This window comes from Aphidius gifuensis, linkage group LG2 (assembly GCF_014905175.1).
Source record: "Aphidius gifuensis isolate YNYX2018 linkage group LG2, ASM1490517v1, whole genome shotgun sequence".
NCBI classification, from domain to species: Eukaryota; Metazoa; Arthropoda; class Insecta; order Hymenoptera; family Braconidae; genus Aphidius; species Aphidius gifuensis.
In genome coordinates this window covers 22,534,846-22,556,668 of record NC_057789.1, presented here as the reverse complement: position 1 = coordinate 22,556,668, position 21,823 = coordinate 22,534,846, and the positions used below count along the sequence as shown (strand labels likewise).

The 21,823-nt window shown below is 28.3% G+C and overlaps 1 protein-coding gene across 1 annotated transcript in view; it reads right to left on the bottom strand.

Annotated features, from left to right (window-relative positions):
• The window catches only part of LOC122849525 (serine/arginine-rich splicing factor 4-like), a 29,594-nt gene that overhangs the window by 6,322 nt on the left and 1,449 nt on the right, over positions 1-21,823 (bottom strand). The window contains exons 2-3 of the mRNA XM_044148244.1: positions 12,847-12,978; positions 2,986-3,203 (exon numbers count right to left, since the gene is read on the bottom strand). Of these exons, the coding sequence (XP_044004179.1) occupies positions 2,986-3,203; positions 12,847-12,976 (348 nt within the window). The 5' untranslated portion in view covers positions 12,977-12,978. The remainder of the gene's footprint in view (positions 1-2,985; positions 3,204-12,846; positions 12,979-21,823) is intronic.

The window sequence follows — 21,823 nt, the reverse complement described above, 5'->3', positions numbered from 1 at the left end:
CGGGAAAAATGCATTCGGGCAAAATGTATTCGGGAAAAAGGTCATTCAGGACGGAGGTCATTCGGGAAAGAAGCCATTCGGGAAATTCGATTCGGGATAAAGGACGGCAACCCCCATTAATGTTTGCCGATTATTGGCGGAAGTTCACCAAGCATCGGCCGATGCGTGGCCGTGTTGTGTTCTCCTACACGGGAAATAGGATACAAATTGGAAAAAAATGTAGAAAAAAAACTAATTCACTGAACATGCGCAATAAATTGAGTTGAGAAAAATATTGTACGTTCCTGTAATCATATCAAGATTACGAAAAATCATCGTAGATTACAAATATACGACGGAAAATTATTAATGATTACACTGAGAAAAAAAATTGCTGTTATTGAAAAAAAAGTTTCTTCATATTAGCAAATTTTTTCTTGGAACTTTTTTGTCTTAAGTTGAAAAAAAAAATAATTAATTTGAGAAAAAATGTCTTGTTTTGGGAAAATATTTTTTTTCAATTTGAGACAAATTATTTTTTTTTTAAAAAAATATAGGATTAATTTAAGAAAACTTGTGATAAACTTAAGGATATTTTGTCTTTTGATTTGAGGAAAAATTTGCAAAAAAAAAATGACATATACCTCAATTTGAAAGACAAGTCATTCGATTTAAGGCAACAAGAATTCAAGTTGAGAGAAAATTTGCTAAAATGAAATGACATAACCCTCAATTCAAAACAATATTGATTTTTTTTATGTAAAATATTTATTAATTAAAATAACTTGAGAATTAAATTAAAGCAACAAACGATCAATTTGTTTGGATTTGCTAAAATGAAATGACATAACCCTCAAATTGAAAGAAGAGTCATTCAATTTAAAGCAACGAGTGATCAAGTTGAGAGAAAATTTGCTAAAATAAAATAATATATGCCTCAATTCGAAACAGTATTGATTCTTTTATGTGAAATATTTGTTAATTAAAATCACTTGACAATTAAATCAAAGCAACAAACAATCAATTTGAGAAAAATTTGCTAAAATAAAATGACATATACCTTAATTTGAAAGACGAGTCATTCGAAGCAGCGAGCAAGCTGAGAGAACATTTGCTAAAATAAAATCAAAATTTGCTCTATTTATATCATTATTCACTCAACTTAAATATGTTTTTTCAACTTGAATGATTTTGTCTCAACTTAAATTAATAAATGAAAAGTTGAAAATACATTTTAATTAAAAAAAATTATTATTTCTCGCTCACTGAGAACTTCACTCCGTTTTTTGTATCATAGTTTTTTGTAAATTAATTTTTGGTCCCGAGCGCGATTCGAACCTATCTCCCTAAAAACCTATCTAAACCTATATTCCAAACACCAGTGTGTTATCCCCTAAGCCATCGCACGTTAACTTAAAAGACAGAAAATTTTCATCCTCATTAACAATGACCTTCTTTCACATATATTATTTATTGAATATATAATAAACTTGACGTCTTATAATACATTTATTTGAATAAAGTTTATGTTGTTTTTTCAGAAAATACTAAATAGTGGTGATGTAAATTAATTTATTATAAAATACAGACTCTAATTTGAATAAGTTAACAAAGTCAATCATATATTTTTTTTCTTTACTACATAGATATATAGATTCAACTTATTTCAATTAGAGTCTGTATTTTATAATAAATTAATTTACATCACCACTTAACTTTTTTTTATTATTTACAAAAAAAAAAAAACTATGATACAAAAAAAAAACGGAGTGAAGTTCTCAGTGAGCGAGAAATAATAATTTTTTTTTTTTTTTTAATTAAAAAATGTATTTTTTCAACTTTTGATCATTTATTAATTTAAGTTGAGACAAAAATCATTCAAGTTGAGAAAAAAACATATTTAAGTTGAGTGAATAATGATATAAATAGAGCAAATTTTGATTTTATTTTAGCAAATGTTCTCTCAGCTTGATCGCTCGCTGCTTCAAATTGAATGACTCGTCTTTCAAATTAAGGTATATGTCATTTTATTTTAGCAAATTTTTTCTCAAATTGATTGTTTGTTGCTTTGATTTAATTGTCAAGTGATTTTAATTAACAAATATTTTACATAAAAAAAATCAATACTGTTTTGAATTGAGGCATATATTATTTTATTTTAGCAAATTTTCTCTCAACTTGATCGCTCGTTGCTTTAAATTGAATGACTCTTCTTTCAAATTGAGGGTTATGTCATTTCATTTTAGCAAATTTTTTCTCAAATTGATCGTTTGTTGCTTTAATTTAATTCTCAAGTTATTTTAATTAATAAATATTTTACATAAAAAAAATCAATATTGTTTTGAATTGAGGGTTATGTCATTTCATTTTAGCAAATTTTCTCTCAACTTGAACTCTTGTTGCCTTAAATCGAATGACTTGTCTTTCAAATTGAGGTATATGTCATTTTTTTTTTGCAAATTTTTCCTCAAATCAAAAGACAAAATATCCTTAAGTTTATCACAAGTTTTCTTAAATTAATCCTATATTTTTTTAAAAAAAAAATAATTTGTCTCAAATTGAAAAAAAATATTTTCCCAAAACAAGACATTTTTTCTCAAATTAATTATTTTTTTTTTCAACTTAAGACAAAAAAGTTCCAAGAAAAAATTTGCTAAACTGTAGCAATTTTTTTTCTCAGTGATGCATGAGATTTTTCAAGATTATTGTTGATTACAGAAGAATACAAAAGTACTAAATATTGCAATGATGACACGATTTTGTTGAAATCATTCTTTTCTCGATCTACACCAGATTGCTTACAATTTCCAGTGACTACTATTGAATACCTCATAACTACGAAGTATATATTTACTGTTTTCACTGGTAATATCTATCATCTGATAATCAAATAGCGTACATTAATAATTATACATAATTAATGATTCATAAAACATTACATTAAAAGCAAAAGATCTTAAACAATAAATAATGACACTAAAAAATGTTTCTTTTCTTAATCTTTACCTCAGTGCCTGGCGGTGATGAATTGGAGTGAGATGGATTTCGGACTTGAACGTTCCTACGTTTATGACTAATATCATATTCATCGTCACTGTGCTTAGAAGATCCTCTTTTTCTCGAATTATGTTTATTGTTTTCAGTTTTTGATTTTTCTTTGGATGAATTTCCAGGCTTTGAACACTTAGCGGAATGGTTGAGGCCACTGAACGTGTGGTCGATTGCTGCTGGGGCCACATTTTTATTAGTAATTTTTTTCTACATGGCAGAAAAGTGCGAGAATGCGAAGAGTAATGTCTATACATAGACACTGTTATATATATAAATGTGCTCTGAACATATGCACATCAGGGAGGACTTTTCCTGCGTGTTTTATTTTTTTTTTCTTATCAATATTCTGATGTGTTTGAACAAATAAATACTATTATTAATATAATTTAGATATATATTATATTTATATAAATAATTTCAATATATAAAATAGAATGAAAGCATTATATGTGTATTGTACAACATATACACAGTAAAAAAAGTTTGCAATTTATTTGTAGAATTTGATGATTTGTTGATTAAACCAGAAAAAATTGTAAAACATTTTAACAAATTGTTTTTTGTTATAATAAATATAGATATTCGTTACCTTCACCAATGGCTATTTGTAAATCTCAGTTAACAAATAAATATTCTTTAAATTAACAAAAGAAATTTTTGTAGACTTAATTTGAAAAACTGAGTTTATTAATTTTAGAAACTAGTTTTCACTGTGTACATTAGGGTATTTTTTTTTTTTTTTGGATATTTTTTTTTCTCTTCACCCATCTTCATACAAGTTTATACAGCTCTAAATCATGCCCAGAAAAAATTTGAACTCAATTGAAAAATATTTAGAGGTGGTTCAGGGGTCATTTGTTTTTTCCATTTGATAATATCTTCATTACTATTTTGATCATGTTAATTTTTCGATCAGCTGTTGGTCTCTTATAGAGATATATAGCTTATAGTTTTGATCATTTACATTTTGTGTTTTCAGAAAATTGGAAATACTACCTTTTGAAGCATTATTTCACTATTTTTTAATTGTAAATGATCAAAACTATATGCTTATATGCTTATACTCTATAAAATGAGACCAACGCAAACTTTAACGGTCGAAAATTAAAGCCTCCATGATCAAAATAGTGAATGAAGTGTATTAACCCCATGTTAATCAAATGGAAAAAACAAATGACCCCTGAACCACCTCTAAATTCCTTTTCAATTGAGTTAAAATTTTTTCTGGGCATGATTTAGAGCTGTATAAACTTGTATGAAGATGGGTGAAGAGAAAAAAAAATATCGAAAAAAAAAAAAAATACCCTAGTGTACATATAAAAATGTATATAGGGCATTCCAAGTGAAATGTTGGAGCATTTTCCCCTGACTCCTCGGATTTTTTTTGATGTGATTTTTTTTCAAGGCAACTTGACGAAAAGTACAGCTGGAATTTTTTTCCAAATTTTCCCTTCTCCTTAGTGCTCATACCACTCTTTTTCGGCAGGATTCGACCTATCTCAAAACATACCTTTTTAAATAAAAAATTTTTCTTCTGATCATTTATTTTCCGTATTTTCCGTAAAATAAAAGTGGGACTACGATTCCGTATATTTTTTTTTTTAATTTAGAAAATTTTGAAATTTTAAAAAGTTTCAAAAATTTCAAAGTTTTTATATTTTTCTGAATTTACGAAAAAAAAGTAAAAATAAAAGATGTCTTTGTATACAAATATTATATAAAAAATTATAATTTTTTCGGTTTTTTGTTTTTAACTCTTTAAACTCAAAAAATAACTTTATTCTAGCCACAAAACATTGAATTTTAGGGGTAAAAATGAAAAATCGAAAAAATTACGAGAACATCTTTTACTTTTTTTAATTTTTTAATTTAGGTATATAGGTCGATCCTGCCGGGAAAAGGTGATATCAGCACTAAGGAGGGAGAGGGGGAATTTCGAAAAAAATTCCAGCTGCATTTTTCGTCGAGTTACTTTGAAAAGAATATACTTTAAAAAAACCCAAAGGGTCGAGGGAAAATGCTCTAACATTTCACTTTGAATACTCTATATGAACATCTGACACAGAGAACACCTCGCCATAGCTTTTGAAATTTCAGTGCTAATTAGCATTCAGGACGTCGGAAAAATAAAAAAAAAATTTGTGAGCCATCTAGACTCGCGGAATATGTGTAAACATCTCCGGCGTGTTGCTGTAATTCAAAATAATAATAATAATAATTGGAATTGATAACGCTTGTCATTTAATTTCTTTGGCAACTTGGTATTTTGAATTATTCAAATCATTTCATTTGTTAAAATACGAAAGAAAAGCAGTAGCTAAAAGAAAGATGAAGCTGAGGAAATAATGCAGCCAAAGAAAATAAATGGTATAAGCAATATCAATACTTTAGCTTCATTTTTTCCTTAGCTACTGCTTTTCCTACTGATATATATTTTGTATAGAATACAATTATTAAGGCACTTTCATAGCTAGATTTTGGGGGCGTGTCCTAAATAAAATCCTATGCTTTTTACATTGTAGATTTTGTCATACCAACCCCAAAAAACCAAAAGTTTGAACTTTTCGTGATTATTTTTTTTGCCTAAACCATTTATTTTTTTCATTATTTATCAATTTTATGCAATATATTTCAATAAAATCCAATTATATATTAATAAAAAAAATTATCTTATGATATTTATTCATTTCAATATTGCACACAAAAATTTTTTTTTGTTAGTATGCATCACTGATTTGCACTGATATTAAGTTTTCTATTTATATCCAATTAATATCAATATTCATTATCAATCTTAATTTTATATCGTTAATAAAAACATTTTTAATAATATTTTTATTAACACTTGCATTTATGATGCTCTATTATTGTGTAATTGAGTTTCTTGTGTGCAAGTTTAAATTTTCCCGCTATTTCAATACTGCCCAGTTATCATGGCTCCTCGTTAAAAAATCAGTAAAATCCGTGATGCATACTAACAAAAAAAAATTTAAAGATGTAGCTAAGGAATTGATGTAGCTGAGGAATTGAGGTTGCCAAAGAATTACGTTTTAAGGAAATAATGTTGCTTAAAATATAATTCTTTGGCAACCTCAATTCCTTAGCTACATTTTTTCCTTAGCTACTGCTTTTCCTTAGACATTTTTATTTTTTTTATAAATAAAATACATGTAAATTTATTTTTTATAAAAAAAAGGTCCAAGGAAAAGCAGTAGCTAAGGAAAAAATGTAGCTAAGGAATTGAGGTTGCTAAAGAATTATATTTTAAGCAACATTATTTCCTTAAAACATAATTCTTTCGCAACCTCAATTCCTTAGCTACTGCTTTTCCTTGGACATTTGTATTTTTAAAAAATGAATTTTCGTGTATTTTATTTATAAAAGAAATGAAAATGTCCAAGGGAAAACAGTAGTTAAGGAAGAGATGTAGCTAAGAAATTAATAGAGCCAGAAAAATTATGCGGTAAGCGACATTTATTTTTTAGCTACATCTTTTTTCTAGCTACTGCTTTTTTTTTAGACAACTTTATTTTTTCAAGTAAATTTCATGTAATATATTTATGTGAGAAAAAATAATGTCCAAGGAAAAGCAGTAGCTAAGGAAAAGATGAAGCTAAGGAATTGAGGTTGCCAAAAAATTACATTTTAAGCAACATTATTTCCTTAAAACATAATTCTTTGGCAACCTTAATTCCTTAGCTACTGCTTTTCCTTGGACATTTGTATTTAAAAAAAATAAATTTACATGTATTTTATTTATAAAAAAAAAAAAAATGTCCACGGAAAAGCAGTAGCTGAAGAAAAAATGTAGCTAAGGAATTAAGGTTGCTAAAGAATTATATTTTAAGCAACATTATTTCCTTTAAACATAATTCTTTGGCAAAATTAATTCTTTAGCTAAATTTTTTTCTTAGCTACTGCTTTTTCTTGTGTAGTTAAAAAATAAATGTTGCTTACCGCATAATTTTTCTTGCTACATTAATTTCTTAGCTACATCTTTTCCTTAGTTACAGCTTTCTATAATTTACAATTAAACTATATAAAACAATTTAATAATAACATTTTTAAGTTTTTTTCCAACTTTTTTTTTTTAGTCTCGTTTTAGTCTCGTTTCGACGTCGAATCGAGGCTGAAAACCGGTTATGCCGAGACTGAATAGAAAAATACCTTCAAAATTTTTTGATTATGTTGTTTTATAAATAATAATTATTCGTTTATCTATAATTTACAATAAAACTATATAAAACAATTAAATAATAACATTTTTAAGTTTTTTACCAACTTTTTTTTTTTAGCCTCGTTTTAGTCTCGTTTCGACGTCGAATTGAGGCTAAAAACGGGTTATACCGAGACTGAATAGAAAAATACCTTAAAATTAATTAATTATGTTGTTTCATAAATAATAATTATTCGTTTTTTTATCATTTACAATAAAACTCTATAAAACAATTAAATAATAACATTTTTGAGTTTTTTTTCAACTTTTTTTTTTTTGAGCCTCGTTTTAGTCTCGTTTTGACGTCGAATAGCGTAACATTCCGACATCGAATAGAGCTCGCTTTCGACGTCGATCCGAGCGTAAAGCCTCGATCCTCGAGTCTAATTTCTACCTGGGTAATTAAAAAGTAATATATGCAGCTGAAACGTTTAACTGACTTATGTTTATGAAAAAAAAAAAAAAATTTTCATTGTCTATTTACAAAAAAAAGTAAATTGTAAATAAATTTCAGTTATACCTTTTAGAATATGTATACAATGTCATTTTTAGATTTTTTTAAGGTAAAAAGTATGTGTTTCATAGTTTAATTGTAAAAAAAAAATAAAGTGTTATGTTTAATTCATTATTTAAAAAAATTTACAAAAAAAAAAGCGAAAAGTAAATTTTGAAACAATTTTGATTATGTCTGTTCAAATAGGTATATATTTTGAATTTACTTAAGATTTTTTCCAAATATAAAATAAATTTATTTTGTATTTTCATTGAATATATATTTTTTTCACTTATAAATGAGATCTCCTAATTCATTAGCATTTAAAATTACCTCATGGTATCAGTTACCGACCGCTGGATAACCTATTATACTATATATAGTATTATGTATACATAATCTTCAGTGAAAATATATAGAAATATAAAATATATTTTTTTAAAATATATGTGAATTAAATTTAATTAATGTTTTAAAAAATATAAATTAAATTTAATTTACATGTAATTTACATTTAATTCATATGTAATCTATATCTATACGAAAAGTAAATGTATTTTATATTTTTTCAAAACATAAAATAAATTTACTTAAAATTTTTTTTTTTTCGACATTGCAAAAAAAAAATTTGGATGTACTTCAAATTTAATTTATATTTTCCAAAAATATGAAATAAATTTACTTTTTGTATAGATATAGATTACATATGAATTAAATATAAATTACATGTAAATTAAATTTAATTTATATTTTTTAAAACATTAATCAAATTTAATTCACATATATTTTAAATATAAATTAAATTTATTTTATATTTCTAATAAATATATTTTTTTCACTTGGGATTGCGCTCATTATATAGTAATGGAGTCAGGCTAACATCCGTCAAAGGATATGACGCTCTTTCTTTTGGTTTTTTCATTTCACTCTATCTGTCACCCGCGCCTAAAGATGTTTACACATCAAAAATAATTAGGATACAACAAAATAAGTAACTGACATAATTAAGGGTCTGGCTGCAATACCCGGCTGCCCTCTCGAAGATCACGAAAACGCGACGTTGCGAGGAGGTTTGAACACGGAGAGAAATCCGCAGCAAATAATGCTGTAGAGTATCAAACAAATTTTACTGTAGTCTACTGGAAATTGAGAAGTTGCGTGGGGAGGCCACCAGGATCGACTAGAATTTCCTACTACACTACAGTAATTTTAATCGAAACAAAACAAAAAAACGTCACAAAAAATTAAATAAAACCTTATTATTTAAACATCAGAATAAAAATGTAATCTGTTTATTAATTTAAAAAAAATAAACCATTTTATAATTTTCATGTGTTTCACCGTATTTTAATTTAAATTCATGAATAAAATAAAAACAATATACTTTTTTAGAAGAGGTTAGGAACACACTTGATTTCCAATAAATATTCGTGTCATCTGGCGGGAAAACCTGCTGTACACTACAGTAATTTCTGGCATAAAGTATACCATTAACTCGAGACTTCCAAAAATTCCGGTAGACTACAGTAAAAAATTTAGATGAAATATAATAATAATCATTATAATAAGTGGGAATTAGTCGCTTTAATGACGTCAGCTATGATTTTTACGATACCACTACAGTAATATTTGCTGCGGATTTCTCTCCGTGAAATTGAAAATACTAAAAAAAAGAAAAAAAATACAGTCATTTATAGAATTAGAATTCTATACATTTTTTTTCAAGTCATTTTTTTGTTACAATAATTATTCAACTTGATAAAAAATGAAAATGAAATTTATTAAATGAAAGTACTAATCTCGTGATAACTTTAAAAAATATCGTTTTCGTGGGCTCCAAGCGTGGAGCCATCTATTCAATCTAAACCTTCAATTTATGTTTGTGTCACAAAAATAAATAATTTTTTTCTTCGTTTCACCTTATACATATGATGCATATATTCATGCACTATTTATATCAGACGAGACTGGGCGCCCGCTTGCGCGGTCGCTTTTATTTAACCTGAATGTCGATGTCTTATGTTTGGGAATACATAGTTACTTTTTGTCGTATGTTTTTTAATATAATAATTAGATATGTAATTATATACTTTAAGTCCGTTATTGTATCAATGGCCTTTTTTATTTATCTGTACATATATATAAAAATAAATAAACAAAAAGAAATATAATGGATATTCGGGTATTCAGTGCAAATATTTTCTATCAATTTCATTAATTTTAATTCTTAATGAGTGACAGTTTTTTATCTTTCACTTAAATCATTAATGTCTATAAAGTTCTATTTCAATAGATAATTTTACTTATTGTCATGTTGATTAACATGTGATGTTAAAGGAAAATCAGAAAATGACGTGTAGATCGCGCCCTTCGGGCATTCAACCCTTGACTTTCTATTAATCGTTTTAAAAAAAAAACTATTATGTGAATGCCAACCTTTTTTTTGTTCAAAATTGTATTATCAGTGCTGATGGTGTTATTCAATGCGATTATCAAATTATTCAATGCAATTTGACCATTATTACGGAGGTGGGATAGACGCGAAGCGTCCCACCATAGTTTTGTTTTCACTATATGTTTTATGAATACCGCTCATAGCTTACATAATAATTAAGCTAGATTATTCGTATTAGGCTCGAATTAAAGATCTCGATGAGCTCTAGAGCCTCTGATAAAATTAAAATTTTCGGGTGATTATTGAGTTTACAAATGACGAAAGAAAAATGTAACAAAATGTAAAAAAATCTTCGAAGCGAAATATTAAGAAAACTAAGAAAAAATCATGGATGCGAAAATTTCACAGATAACAGTAAACAATGAAATAAAGATAATTAAAAAAAGTTTATATTTTTTAAAATCGAATTCATTTGTTTATTCAAGAAAAACTGAAACGACATTTTTTTGGAACAGACATAACTTTTTTAAAAATTAATTAAGAGGTTTTATTTTAGTTTTAATGGATTCCTCGTCAAAAAATCTACAACCAGAGCCATACTCGAAATTTTTTCAACAATTAGTTTTTTTATAATTAGCGATTGTTTATAAAAAATATCAGAGTGAGTAGTTTATAAAATAAAAAGAACCACAAAGAAATCATTCAATGAGCTAATTTGGCTTGACAGCTTGTAGAAAATTTTCTAACAAATTTTTTGACTATAATATGAGATTTTTTTAGTTAATTATTTAAACAATTAATGAAGATTTAAACAATCATTATTTTTTTTTTTCATCATTTTTTTTGCCGTACGCTTGCGCACTTGTGACTGTAGAGCATAATACCCACTCATTTTTACCATTAGATTTTTTTTTTTTAAGATGGCAGATGGTAGCACTCAACAATTCCAGGAATCAATTTGGTTTATTTATTATTTTGTATTTATCCTGTTTTTGAAAGTTTAAGGTTAAAGTTTTATAAATAAATTTAATATAACGAATAATTGTAATATAATAAATTATTATATTACAATTCATTATTAAATAATAAATAAAAATTATAATTTCGGAGTTAACGCGTCCTCCCACCGGAGTTTTGAAAATTTTCAATTTTCAAAGAGAATGCAGCCGTTACTAAATTATTTATTTTGGCTCGATTTTACTCAATGTATGTGTGTAAATATGATCCCATCTAATTAGCCTAAGTTTGATGAAATTAGAAGAATCTGTTACACTCATTCTATTGGAGTTTTTTTGGAGAATATTGGAATGAAGTTAATTTTATTAATTAATTAAGATTTAGGGGTGCAGGCAGCCTGAATTTTTTTATTTTTCAACTTATTTAGGTTTTTTTTTTGCAATCAATATATAATTCTTTGGAGAATCATAATATGCAAAAAAATCCCATCGGGAGTTTTTTAATTTATTATTAAAAAATATTATAACTTTTAAATTGTTGCTATGTGCTGATTAATCATTTTGGTCCATTGCGCATCCCTACTCCAAATTTTCCCCCCATGCACTCTAATCTCTATCCATGGAGGTGTATATATTCACCTCCATGTCTCTATCATACTCCTGGTTTTTAAAGGTTTAATGAGAAAACAATAAATTTATGTTCAAGAACTTTTTTATCATAAATAAACATTTCGGAGTAACTTGGAATAATCATAAAAATAATGCTGTCATTTTGTCAATGTATGGGATTTGTGGGTAGAGATGCGCAATGGACCAAAATGATTAATCAGCTCATAGCAATAATTTAAAAGTTATAATATTTTTTAATAATAAATTGAAGAACTATCAATGGGATTTTTTTGCATATGATGATTCTCCAAAAAATTATCCATCGATTGCAAAAAAAAAACTTAAATAAAATGAAAAATAAAAAAGTTCAGGCTGCCTGCACCCCTAAATCTTAATTAATTAATATTAATTAAACCATTTACTCCCAAAGAAAATTTACTTCACTCTAATATTCTCCAAAAAAAACTCCAATAGAATAAGTATAACAGCTTATTCTAATTCCATCAAACTTAGGCTAATTAAATGGGATCTGTAAATATTTATTACTATCTCATTATCATGTTTTTCGACAAATTATAACCTATCTTAATTTTTTATCAACTGATGGCAATGTGTTTGATTTAATAATATTTTCAATTAAGTTTTGACCATTTTAATGTTGTATATGCTGTTGTTGGTGTATTAATATAGTTGGAACAACATGTTAACACCGAATACAACAACACAATAACAATGACACTTGACATTGATTTAATTGTTACATCTGGTTAATGTTTTAATAATATGCTCCAATGGCACTTTTATTGAAAATATTTCATAAATAAATTAAATATTTTTGACATTATTGCCTCTGTGACAATGAGGCAAGATATTTGTCTATTATTTTGTTTACAGTTTACTCAATAGTATTTATATAACCATTGAATTGCATATTAAATTAACTTAGCCACTATTTTAAATATATCGATTTATTGAATGTATCGAACGTATAACGTGTATGTGAGCGAATGAAAATAAATGTGTCGACAGCGTCAGCCAATAGAATCACGAATAAAGCGGCGTCACATGAAGTTAGCTATTAGTACCTTGTTCTTTTTTATATAGGAACATTGCACAAATGTTATTTAAAATTAAAATAAATCAGAACCTGAAATTCGCTCGACTGCTTCAGCCACAGCTTTCTTCCATCGCCTTACTGTTCGACGACTAACAGATTCTTCTTTGAAACTTGGATGAAGCCAAGTTCGATAGGTACGTTTTTTTACTTTATTTTCCATACCTGTAAACAAATATATGTATGCTATATTAAAATATAAATAGGAAAAAGCGGGGCAAAAAGTAACACATCAAAAAACAATATAAATCTATGCATATGCGAGTAATATTTTTTTTCAATTACTTTTTCTCACCAATTAATGGAATAATAAAAATAATTTTCAGGCATTGATAGATATTTCGTGAATATGCGCGTCAGTACAATACGCTAGGCGTAGATCCCCGTGAAGGAGAAAACAACATAGCTAGCTGGGGCCAAGTATGTTGCCAGGCCCGGCTTAAGGCGTCTTGGTTGGTACTTTGCACCAGGTTTGGGGATTAAAATTGCCTGCTTTGCTCGGCCTCGCCGGGGATGATAAAGCCTATGTTTAATACATTGGTCCAAGAGCCATTCTCAAAAGATGAATTTTTATTTTTTTTGATAATGTTTATTAATAATAACCATTAACCTGAAATATAATTGATCAACAACAATTCAATAGAAAAATGTGTAAATCGTGAAACACCGAAAACAGTTGGTTGTACTGAGTGTATGATATAGCTGCTGTGGCAGTATGTGTGTATCGTTGTGGGATTTATTACTGGCGTTTTTAAACCTACGCGCCACAACATGGTGGATCACTATTCGGTGTTGCCAAGCGTACATTAGAATATAGTAGACGTCATATATACTGCTCGATTAGATGAATTTTTTCATACTTTAATTATTAATTATAAAAAAACTAAGCTCCAAACTAAGCTCTTTAATTTTTTTTCCATACGTTTTGTTTTGTCTCACTTTATAACCCAATAGTTTTTTTTTCACGATGTCATTATTTCGATTAAAGATATCGGTATTTTAATGGATTTTTTTTCGAAAAAAATCGTATTCTCCATAAGAGTCCATGTTAAAAGTTGTCAACTTTGAAAATTAATAAAAAAATAACGAACTTCCAAACAATTACCAAAAAATTACATGAAATGTATCAGTATGTCAAGAATCTATTGTAAAAATTTCAAAGCATTCTCATTATTAGCGAGGTAATCCTTTAAGGTTGATTCCAAGTCCCATCGCCGTACCAATATTTATGCCACGAAGGGCCCGTATATTAATAACGCTATTTTTTATTCCCGTGTCCTGAAATTTTTGTGGCGCCACTGATGAAAAAACCAAGTTCTTTAGTAGTATGTGTGTGCGCGGCAACACACTACCAAACAAAGTTTATGTCGTACGCCAAAACCATGCTTGTGTTCATGTCAGTGTGCCGCGCATCTAGCAAAATTTAATAGTTTAAAAGTTAAATATTTATTAAAAGAAAAAATTGAAATAATTATCAAAATTTTGTCTTGTCCAGGGCTACAATTTGATAGTAAATGTACAGTTTTAAATCAACACAAAAAAAAGTTATTCGTAAAAACATGAGGTAACGCGTATACCTTGTGTGTTAAAGTTGTCAACTTTGACAGTAAATATCTCGAAAAAAGCAAACAAGAAAAAATTCAAAAAAATTCACAATATAGATAATTATTTCATTTAGAAAATAAGCCAAAAAAATCGAAAGTCTATCAATAATTCAGATATTCGGAATCAACCTTAAGGGAGAACAGCCCCCATTGAAGGAAATTATAAACTTCTTTTTTTATTGTGTTTTTAGATAGTTAAAATTATGATGAAACTATTAAAACAAACTTCTAAGTCGCTTACAGAGTAGTTTAAGAGTTATAATGTTTTTAAAAAAAAAATTTAACATGGGCTCTTATGGAGTAATGAAAAAATGGGTCATTAATGACCCTCCAAAACAGTAGTTATTCCAAAAAAAAGTATAGACCGGAATTATTTTGTATAGTGTTTTTTTGTGAATATAAGTAAATGAAGTTAATTAGAACAGATTGACAGTTTTAGTTTTGTCAATCACTATCTAATTGTTTATAAAAAATAGCAATCAAAAAAAAAAAAAACACTTATTTTATCATCTTTTTTTTCTTGTCAACAAAAATATGGCAACTACGCATTGGATTCGTGTAATAAATTTGATGGTATATTATCGACTGCGTCTCTAAAACGCGTGTTTACTTAGACCAAACGTTGCCAAATCGCTTTTCAGTGTTGCCGCAGACAAATTTGTGAATGTACCTCAAAAAATAGAAAAACGTACCTCCTGGCAAAAAAATGTACTTTTTTAAAAAAATGGCCGATAAGAGCTAGTCTATAGGAAATTTTATTGAAGCAAAAACAATAAAAACATCATTCATTTTTTTTTTTAACGTTATTAGAAAAATTTTTAATATTTTTTTTAAAGTCTACAATAACAATGGTAATACTTGAGTATCGTATTATTTTTGAAAGAATAAGTCATTATATTTCTTGTGCTAAAAATAAACAAAAATAGCAAAAAACATTAATTAAGACTCTTATACACTGTTTATATACATTTTACCTCCGGTTACATTGAGCGCGCGCGTGCGCATACTATACAATTTGATTAGCTCAAGAAATTTTTAAGAAAAAACGAAAACGTACTTCCAAAAAAAAAGGCGTACTTTTGTACTGGCGTTTCAAAAACGTACCTCGAAAAGTACAACTGTACCTCCTGCGGCAACACTGTCGCTTTTGTTGTGTAGGTGTGAATTTTTTTTAATTGTGTGGGTAAAAAAAATCAAAAGTTTTTACGTGTGTGACTGGTTTTGGTACAGGCAAAAAATAAAGCTCAGGGACTGAGGGGGAAGTCACTTGTGTAATTCGGTGTACATCAAGAGAAGAATCTTCAATAATCTCTTGTAATCTTACAGAAATGATTACGGAAAAATTGTGTAATCGATGTAATCTAAAGTACTCTTGTAATCTTTTATAATCATCGATAATCTTTAAAAATTTTATGTAATCACCAGTAATCTTACGTCGTATATCTGTAATCTGCGAAAATTTCTTGTAATCTTGATATGATTACAGAAAATCTCAGTAATCTTCCCATCTCTGTTTTCAGATCGCGCATGCGCGTGTATACATGCACATGTATAATATACTAACTTTTGTTTCTTTATTCGTTTTTCATTATTTTTTTTTTTTCTTTGAATTTTAAGTGTAATCATAAAAGATTACAGGGAATCTTTGTAATTACCCAAAAAAAAAAAAGGAATCTTGTGTAATCATTAGGAATATTGCATGATTACAGGTAATCTGTAATCTCGTGTACACTAAATTTTGGAATGACTTCCCACTCTCTTAAATATCAATATTGTGGGGTCGTGAGTAATCTTGCGTAATCTTCAATAATCTCGTGTAATCTATTTGAAATCTTTGGATTTTAAGTGTAATCATAAAAGATTACTGGAATTCTTTGTGATTACAAAAAAAGTAATCTTGTGTAATCATTAGAAAGATTACATGATTACCGGTAATCTGTAATCTGGTGTACACTAAATTTTGGAGTGACTTCCTCCTCGTCAGGGACAAAACTTTTGGTTGATATGATACGTAACTGTTCTCCCTTAAGGAGGTTATGCACAAATTCATTGCGGGTGTTGCGGGGCGCTTCTGACGTCACAGACAAAACTGAAATCTGGCTACACTGTAAAAAAATAATGTGAAAAGCGCCTGCGCCCCGTATACAATACATGGGATTGCGGGTATGTGTGTGTGTTTGAACATGCCATACGTTGCCACATCTAATTTTTGTAAAGTTTATAATTAATTTCTCATTAATTGACCGATCAACATATGAAAATTTTTCGCGCAATTAATAAAACTCGGTTTCTAGTATATGTGTGATTTTTTCCAAGACTTTTTCATCATTTTTTCTATCCGAAAAAAATGGTTGAAATCTCCATAAGAACCAATGTTAAATATTATTTTCAATAATTAATTACAAAAAATTTAACCGATCAACATAAGACAATAATTATACCGTTGTATTCAGAATGAAAAAATCTACTCGTGTAAAAAATTTCAGAACATTCTCATTATATTTTTTAAAAAAAGAGTAATTTCTGCATAACCTCCTTAAACAATTTAATTTTTTTATTTATATAATTGATGATTTATTTGACTGATAAAATTACACCATAAATACTTGACATCATCAGGGCTTGAACAGGGTATCTCTTGGTTAAAACTCCAGAGCCTCACTCACTTAACCATAGCAGCAACAATTAAAGATGAGGAAGTTTGTTCTACTTCCCAGGTAGGAAGTGACGACGGGCACAAGCCTGGGACAAGCCTGATTACCCGGCTCTCGGGCCTGTGTCGGGCCTGAGACACAAGCCTGTGTCAAGTCTGGAATGTTCACGATGTATTTGCTGGTGTCGGACTAGTGTATCGGGCTTGACACAGGCTTGTGTTCCCAGGCTCGACACAGTCTTGTGTTCCCAGGCTTGACACCGGCTTGCAAAAAAAATTATAAAAAAATATAAATAAACAATTATTATTAATTTATTTATTTGTCATTATTATTTTTTGCGCGATACAAGTTGAATTAACGATGATTATATGAACGAAAATAAACGGCGTAACCGAGGATCGATCCTAGGTCTCTCACGTGGAACTCCAATGCTCTATCAAGTCGACCACAGGGGATTCATGAAAGAGTCAGTCAAAATTTTTTATATGAATGAATTTATTCGAGAGTCAATACACTATTCTTGTAAAAGCCTGGCACGATAGTCAAAACCTAATAATTTTTATTTAAAATGTCTATTTACAATTTATAGATCTAATTAATTAATTTTTTTTTTTTAATTGAATATATGCACAAGTCAAGTCCCGTGTGAGGCTTGGTAAAACGGGCTTGACACAAGGCTCGTGTGAGGCCGGGGAAAACAAAAAAAACAGGCTTGACACCGGCTTGAATTATTGAGGCCTGTGTGAGGCCGGTTAAAGACAACGGGGGCAGTCTTGTGTCAAGCCTGTGTTAACGAGGCTCGTGTAAGGCCGGAGAAAACAATGGGCACAAGCTTGTGTCAAGCCTGTGCTCCCCAGGCTCGATACACGACCCTCGCACAAGCCTGGCACAGTTGTTCAAGCCCGAGAACTCCTACCTGGGTTAAATTTAGATTATAATCATGGCAATCCAAGAATCAACCGACACTCAGCCGATATATAAATTTTATTTCTTTCATCGGTTCACCAATTTTTAATGTGCCAACTCTTGGCTTAATTGTATTTTATAAATTCACAGTCTTGGCCGCCCAATAATTAACCAAGACTTGGCCGATGAATGGTTGATCAATGGCTGGCCAGCCCTTAACGAGCCGAGCCTTGGCTCAATCATTTGCTTCCAGTCTTGGCCACCCAATAATTTACCAAGACTCGGCCGATAAATGGCTTGATAAGAGCTGGCCAGCTCTTCTTCAACCAATGGTCGGCCAAGCATTGGAATACAAGCCTTGGTAAGCAAATAACCAGCCATGAGTCAGCCAAGCCTTGGCCCATGGATGGCACATGATTGGCTGCCAAGCATTGAGTGCCATTATTGGGACAAGACTTGGCCGTGTTGTAAGTCTTGGCAGTGTTGTAAGTCTTGGCAATTCCTTCACGGGTCAACGTAGAGACCCCTATCAGGGTCATACCCATCCATTTGGAAACATAAAAAAAAATCAGATGCTGAACCTCACATGGTAAGATAGAATAAGTAATAAATATTATAAATAAAAAAGATAAAATTCGCGTGAAAACAAATTACTTTTCTATTATATATATATTTTTTTTTAAAAATATTTTAGATGTCAAAAGTTTTCAAAGTAAACTATTTTGCCCATGATATTACATTTTTTTAAAATGCATTTATACAAAAGATATTATGATGTTATTATGAAAAAATAAGTAAAGTTGAGAGTAAAATAGTTACTTTGGGAATTTTTACAACTAAAATAATTACAAAAAACAAAAAAAAAAAATGAAGAAAAATAATGTTTTTTAATATGCTCTGCGTGCCTATATTTTTTTTTTCAATTTTGATTACTATCAATTAAAAATTATCCAAGTCATTGGAACAAACTGATTCAACAAATATATAATAGTTTGAGTTGAAATCATACGGATTGTAATCAATTTTGAATTTGTTTGTAGATAAACTTTAAGATGGGAAGTTTATTAATTTTTATTTGACTCATATTATCTAGGGCTTCATGCGGGACCGAGACCGTCTTCAGTCGATTAAACGATACCGATACCAAGACCGAGAGTATCGACTGAAGGTCTCACCGGTATCGCGAGACTTTGAAAATTTTAGATCATATTTTTTTTTTTTTTTTTTTTTTCGTAACGAATCGTACTGAAAAAAAGAACTGTTATGCAGTAAAATACTGCACAGTAAGACACTGCACAGTGAGACACTGACGCTTTAGTCACAGCAAGATATTTACAAGCCTTATGTACCTATGAAAATTTTAAAGTTACGCCAATTATATTTTTCTAAACTGATATTTTTTGTATCTGATATTTTAAAAGCAGTATTTTAGTTCTTGGAAAGGGAAAAATACATATCAATGAAGCGAAAGAAAGAAATATCTATTATTTGTTGATGGAATTTCCGAAGACTTTTGTATGACTATTTTATTGATTTTTGAAATTCGAAGTTTTAACTTTGAACATTTTTGTCTTTTCTTTTTATATTTTTTCGGAAAAATTATTTTAAAAATTCTAAAAACTGTTCATGTTATAATTTTGTGTGATTTAATTTATCAATTTTATTGATATAAAATATGAATTAAAATAATTCAATTTTTATTTGATTTATTTCATTATTTTATATTTATTTATTATTTTAAAATATTAGATAATATAATATTAATTGTTTTTATTTTATATGAATTTTTAATAAAATATTTATATAATATGATTTGGTTTCCATTCTTTATATTTTACTTGAACGAAAAAATATCAGTATAAAAACGAGACCCGGCGATACTTGCGAGACGATACCGAGACTCGTTGAATCTCGTTTCGTCTTGTACCGCATAAAGTCCTAATATTATCAACAACTAAATATACCAATCGAAAAACTGCTTATTAAATAATTATTAATTTTAGAAAAAAAATCAAGAAAATCATATAAAATTTGTGTAACATCTTTGTTCAAAGAAAAGTTGCATGCGGTATAGTAAGTTTAATCTGGCCAAGGCTAAGTTGGACCGACAATACCTATTTTTTTTTCACATTTCTATTTTCGCAGAATATCGTTTCTATTTTTCATTCTTGAATTCCACAAGGAAAACCTGGTCCTGGGGCAGTTGATTTTTCTTTACCTCAGCAAGTAAGTTTTTATAAAAGACTCAACTTTCAAAAAGGTAAACATGAAAAATTTAAGTGGTGAAAGTTTTGTTAAAAATTTATCATTTTCAATATCCAAGCGTCAAATAGACTATTTTTTAATTTACTAGAAAAAATATAGCTATATACTGCAGGTTAATATAGCTATATATAAGCAAGTTGAAAAAAAAAACAAATTTTGATTAAACATTTCAGATGTATGTATAAGTGGAATATTTTATTGTCTGAACTTTCGGTGGAAACAATCTGTAATAAGAAATTACACCAAGGAAAATAAATTAAAATCTAATATAACAGTCTTGTTTCGTAAACAACGTTTACTTTTCATAATTTATTCACATTCGCTTCTCATTATATGCCGAAAAACAAATAATTTTTTTTTTTTTTAGTTATAATTATATGTTGTTTTTTTTTTAAATTTATATGTGTGATGTATTCAACGAACCATAAAATACGAGCATGCAAGTCGTAAAGTCACGTGTTTATTTTTTGATTATTCTTGAAATTATATTTCAAAATTTTGGAAATTATTACTTAGACATGTCACTATTATTATTTATGGTTATTTTATTACTCTTGAACCCTTTTTTATTTTTTCGGGTATTTACGGTTGGCCATACGTCTTATCCAAACCTATCATGTGCGATAGATTTTATCGTTTAATACTCTTATTTTTATGTGCGTAACAAGACCTGCATTTAGTTCAATGACTGTACAACATGTGGTGAATTTGTCACAAGTGGTTAAAATTTTCAAGTTGACTTTTCGACTTTTATGATTTTGTTTTATAAAATGGAAAAATAATCTTGTTAATGAATAGTTTAGTCACAACGAAAATATGCATCAATAAATTTTATATTTTGTATTATTTTTAAAACAATAGGCATAATAATAATTTATTTATCTTTTTATAAACTAAAAAATTATTTATCGATGAAAAATCAAACTCTTCAAACTACATTTTCTATTTTATATTCGGGTTTTTATAAATATGTTTATGATATTTTATCTTGACGACAGTTTTGCCAATATTTATGAGTAATTGTAAAAAAAAAAAATAATTTCACAAAATTCTTTTTCAACCGAGTCCGTTTTATCAAAAAGTGGAAAAAAAATATACTTTGTGAGTAGGTTGAAAAGACACGAGTATGAAAGAGAGAGCAAAAAAAATTTTCGACAAACAAGAAAACATTGAAAAAACTTCTGAGAAAATGTCTAGGATTCTCAATTTTACCGTTATAAAAGTTTAAGGGAGTCTCAAGGTAGAATGTTATAGAAACTTGTAGAACGTCAGTTATTGTCTTATTTTATTTTATTTTATTTTTTTTCTGAGTCTTGGTTGTAATTTTTTTTTGTTTTTGAAAATTTTTTTTTTTGTTAAATATGATAAAGTATAATAAAAATATAGCATAGTAAAGCATAGCAAAAGCCAGTTACACGTGCAAACTGGTACTCTACATATTGTCGTGGCTTTGATAGTTAAAAAAATATTTGGTTTTGTGAGGCTATTAACAAAGAGTCATTTATATATAAATTAATGAAATTATCACAAAAAAAAAAAAAACGTGAAAACAAATTATCGGGGCAGTTAAAAGACGTTTGA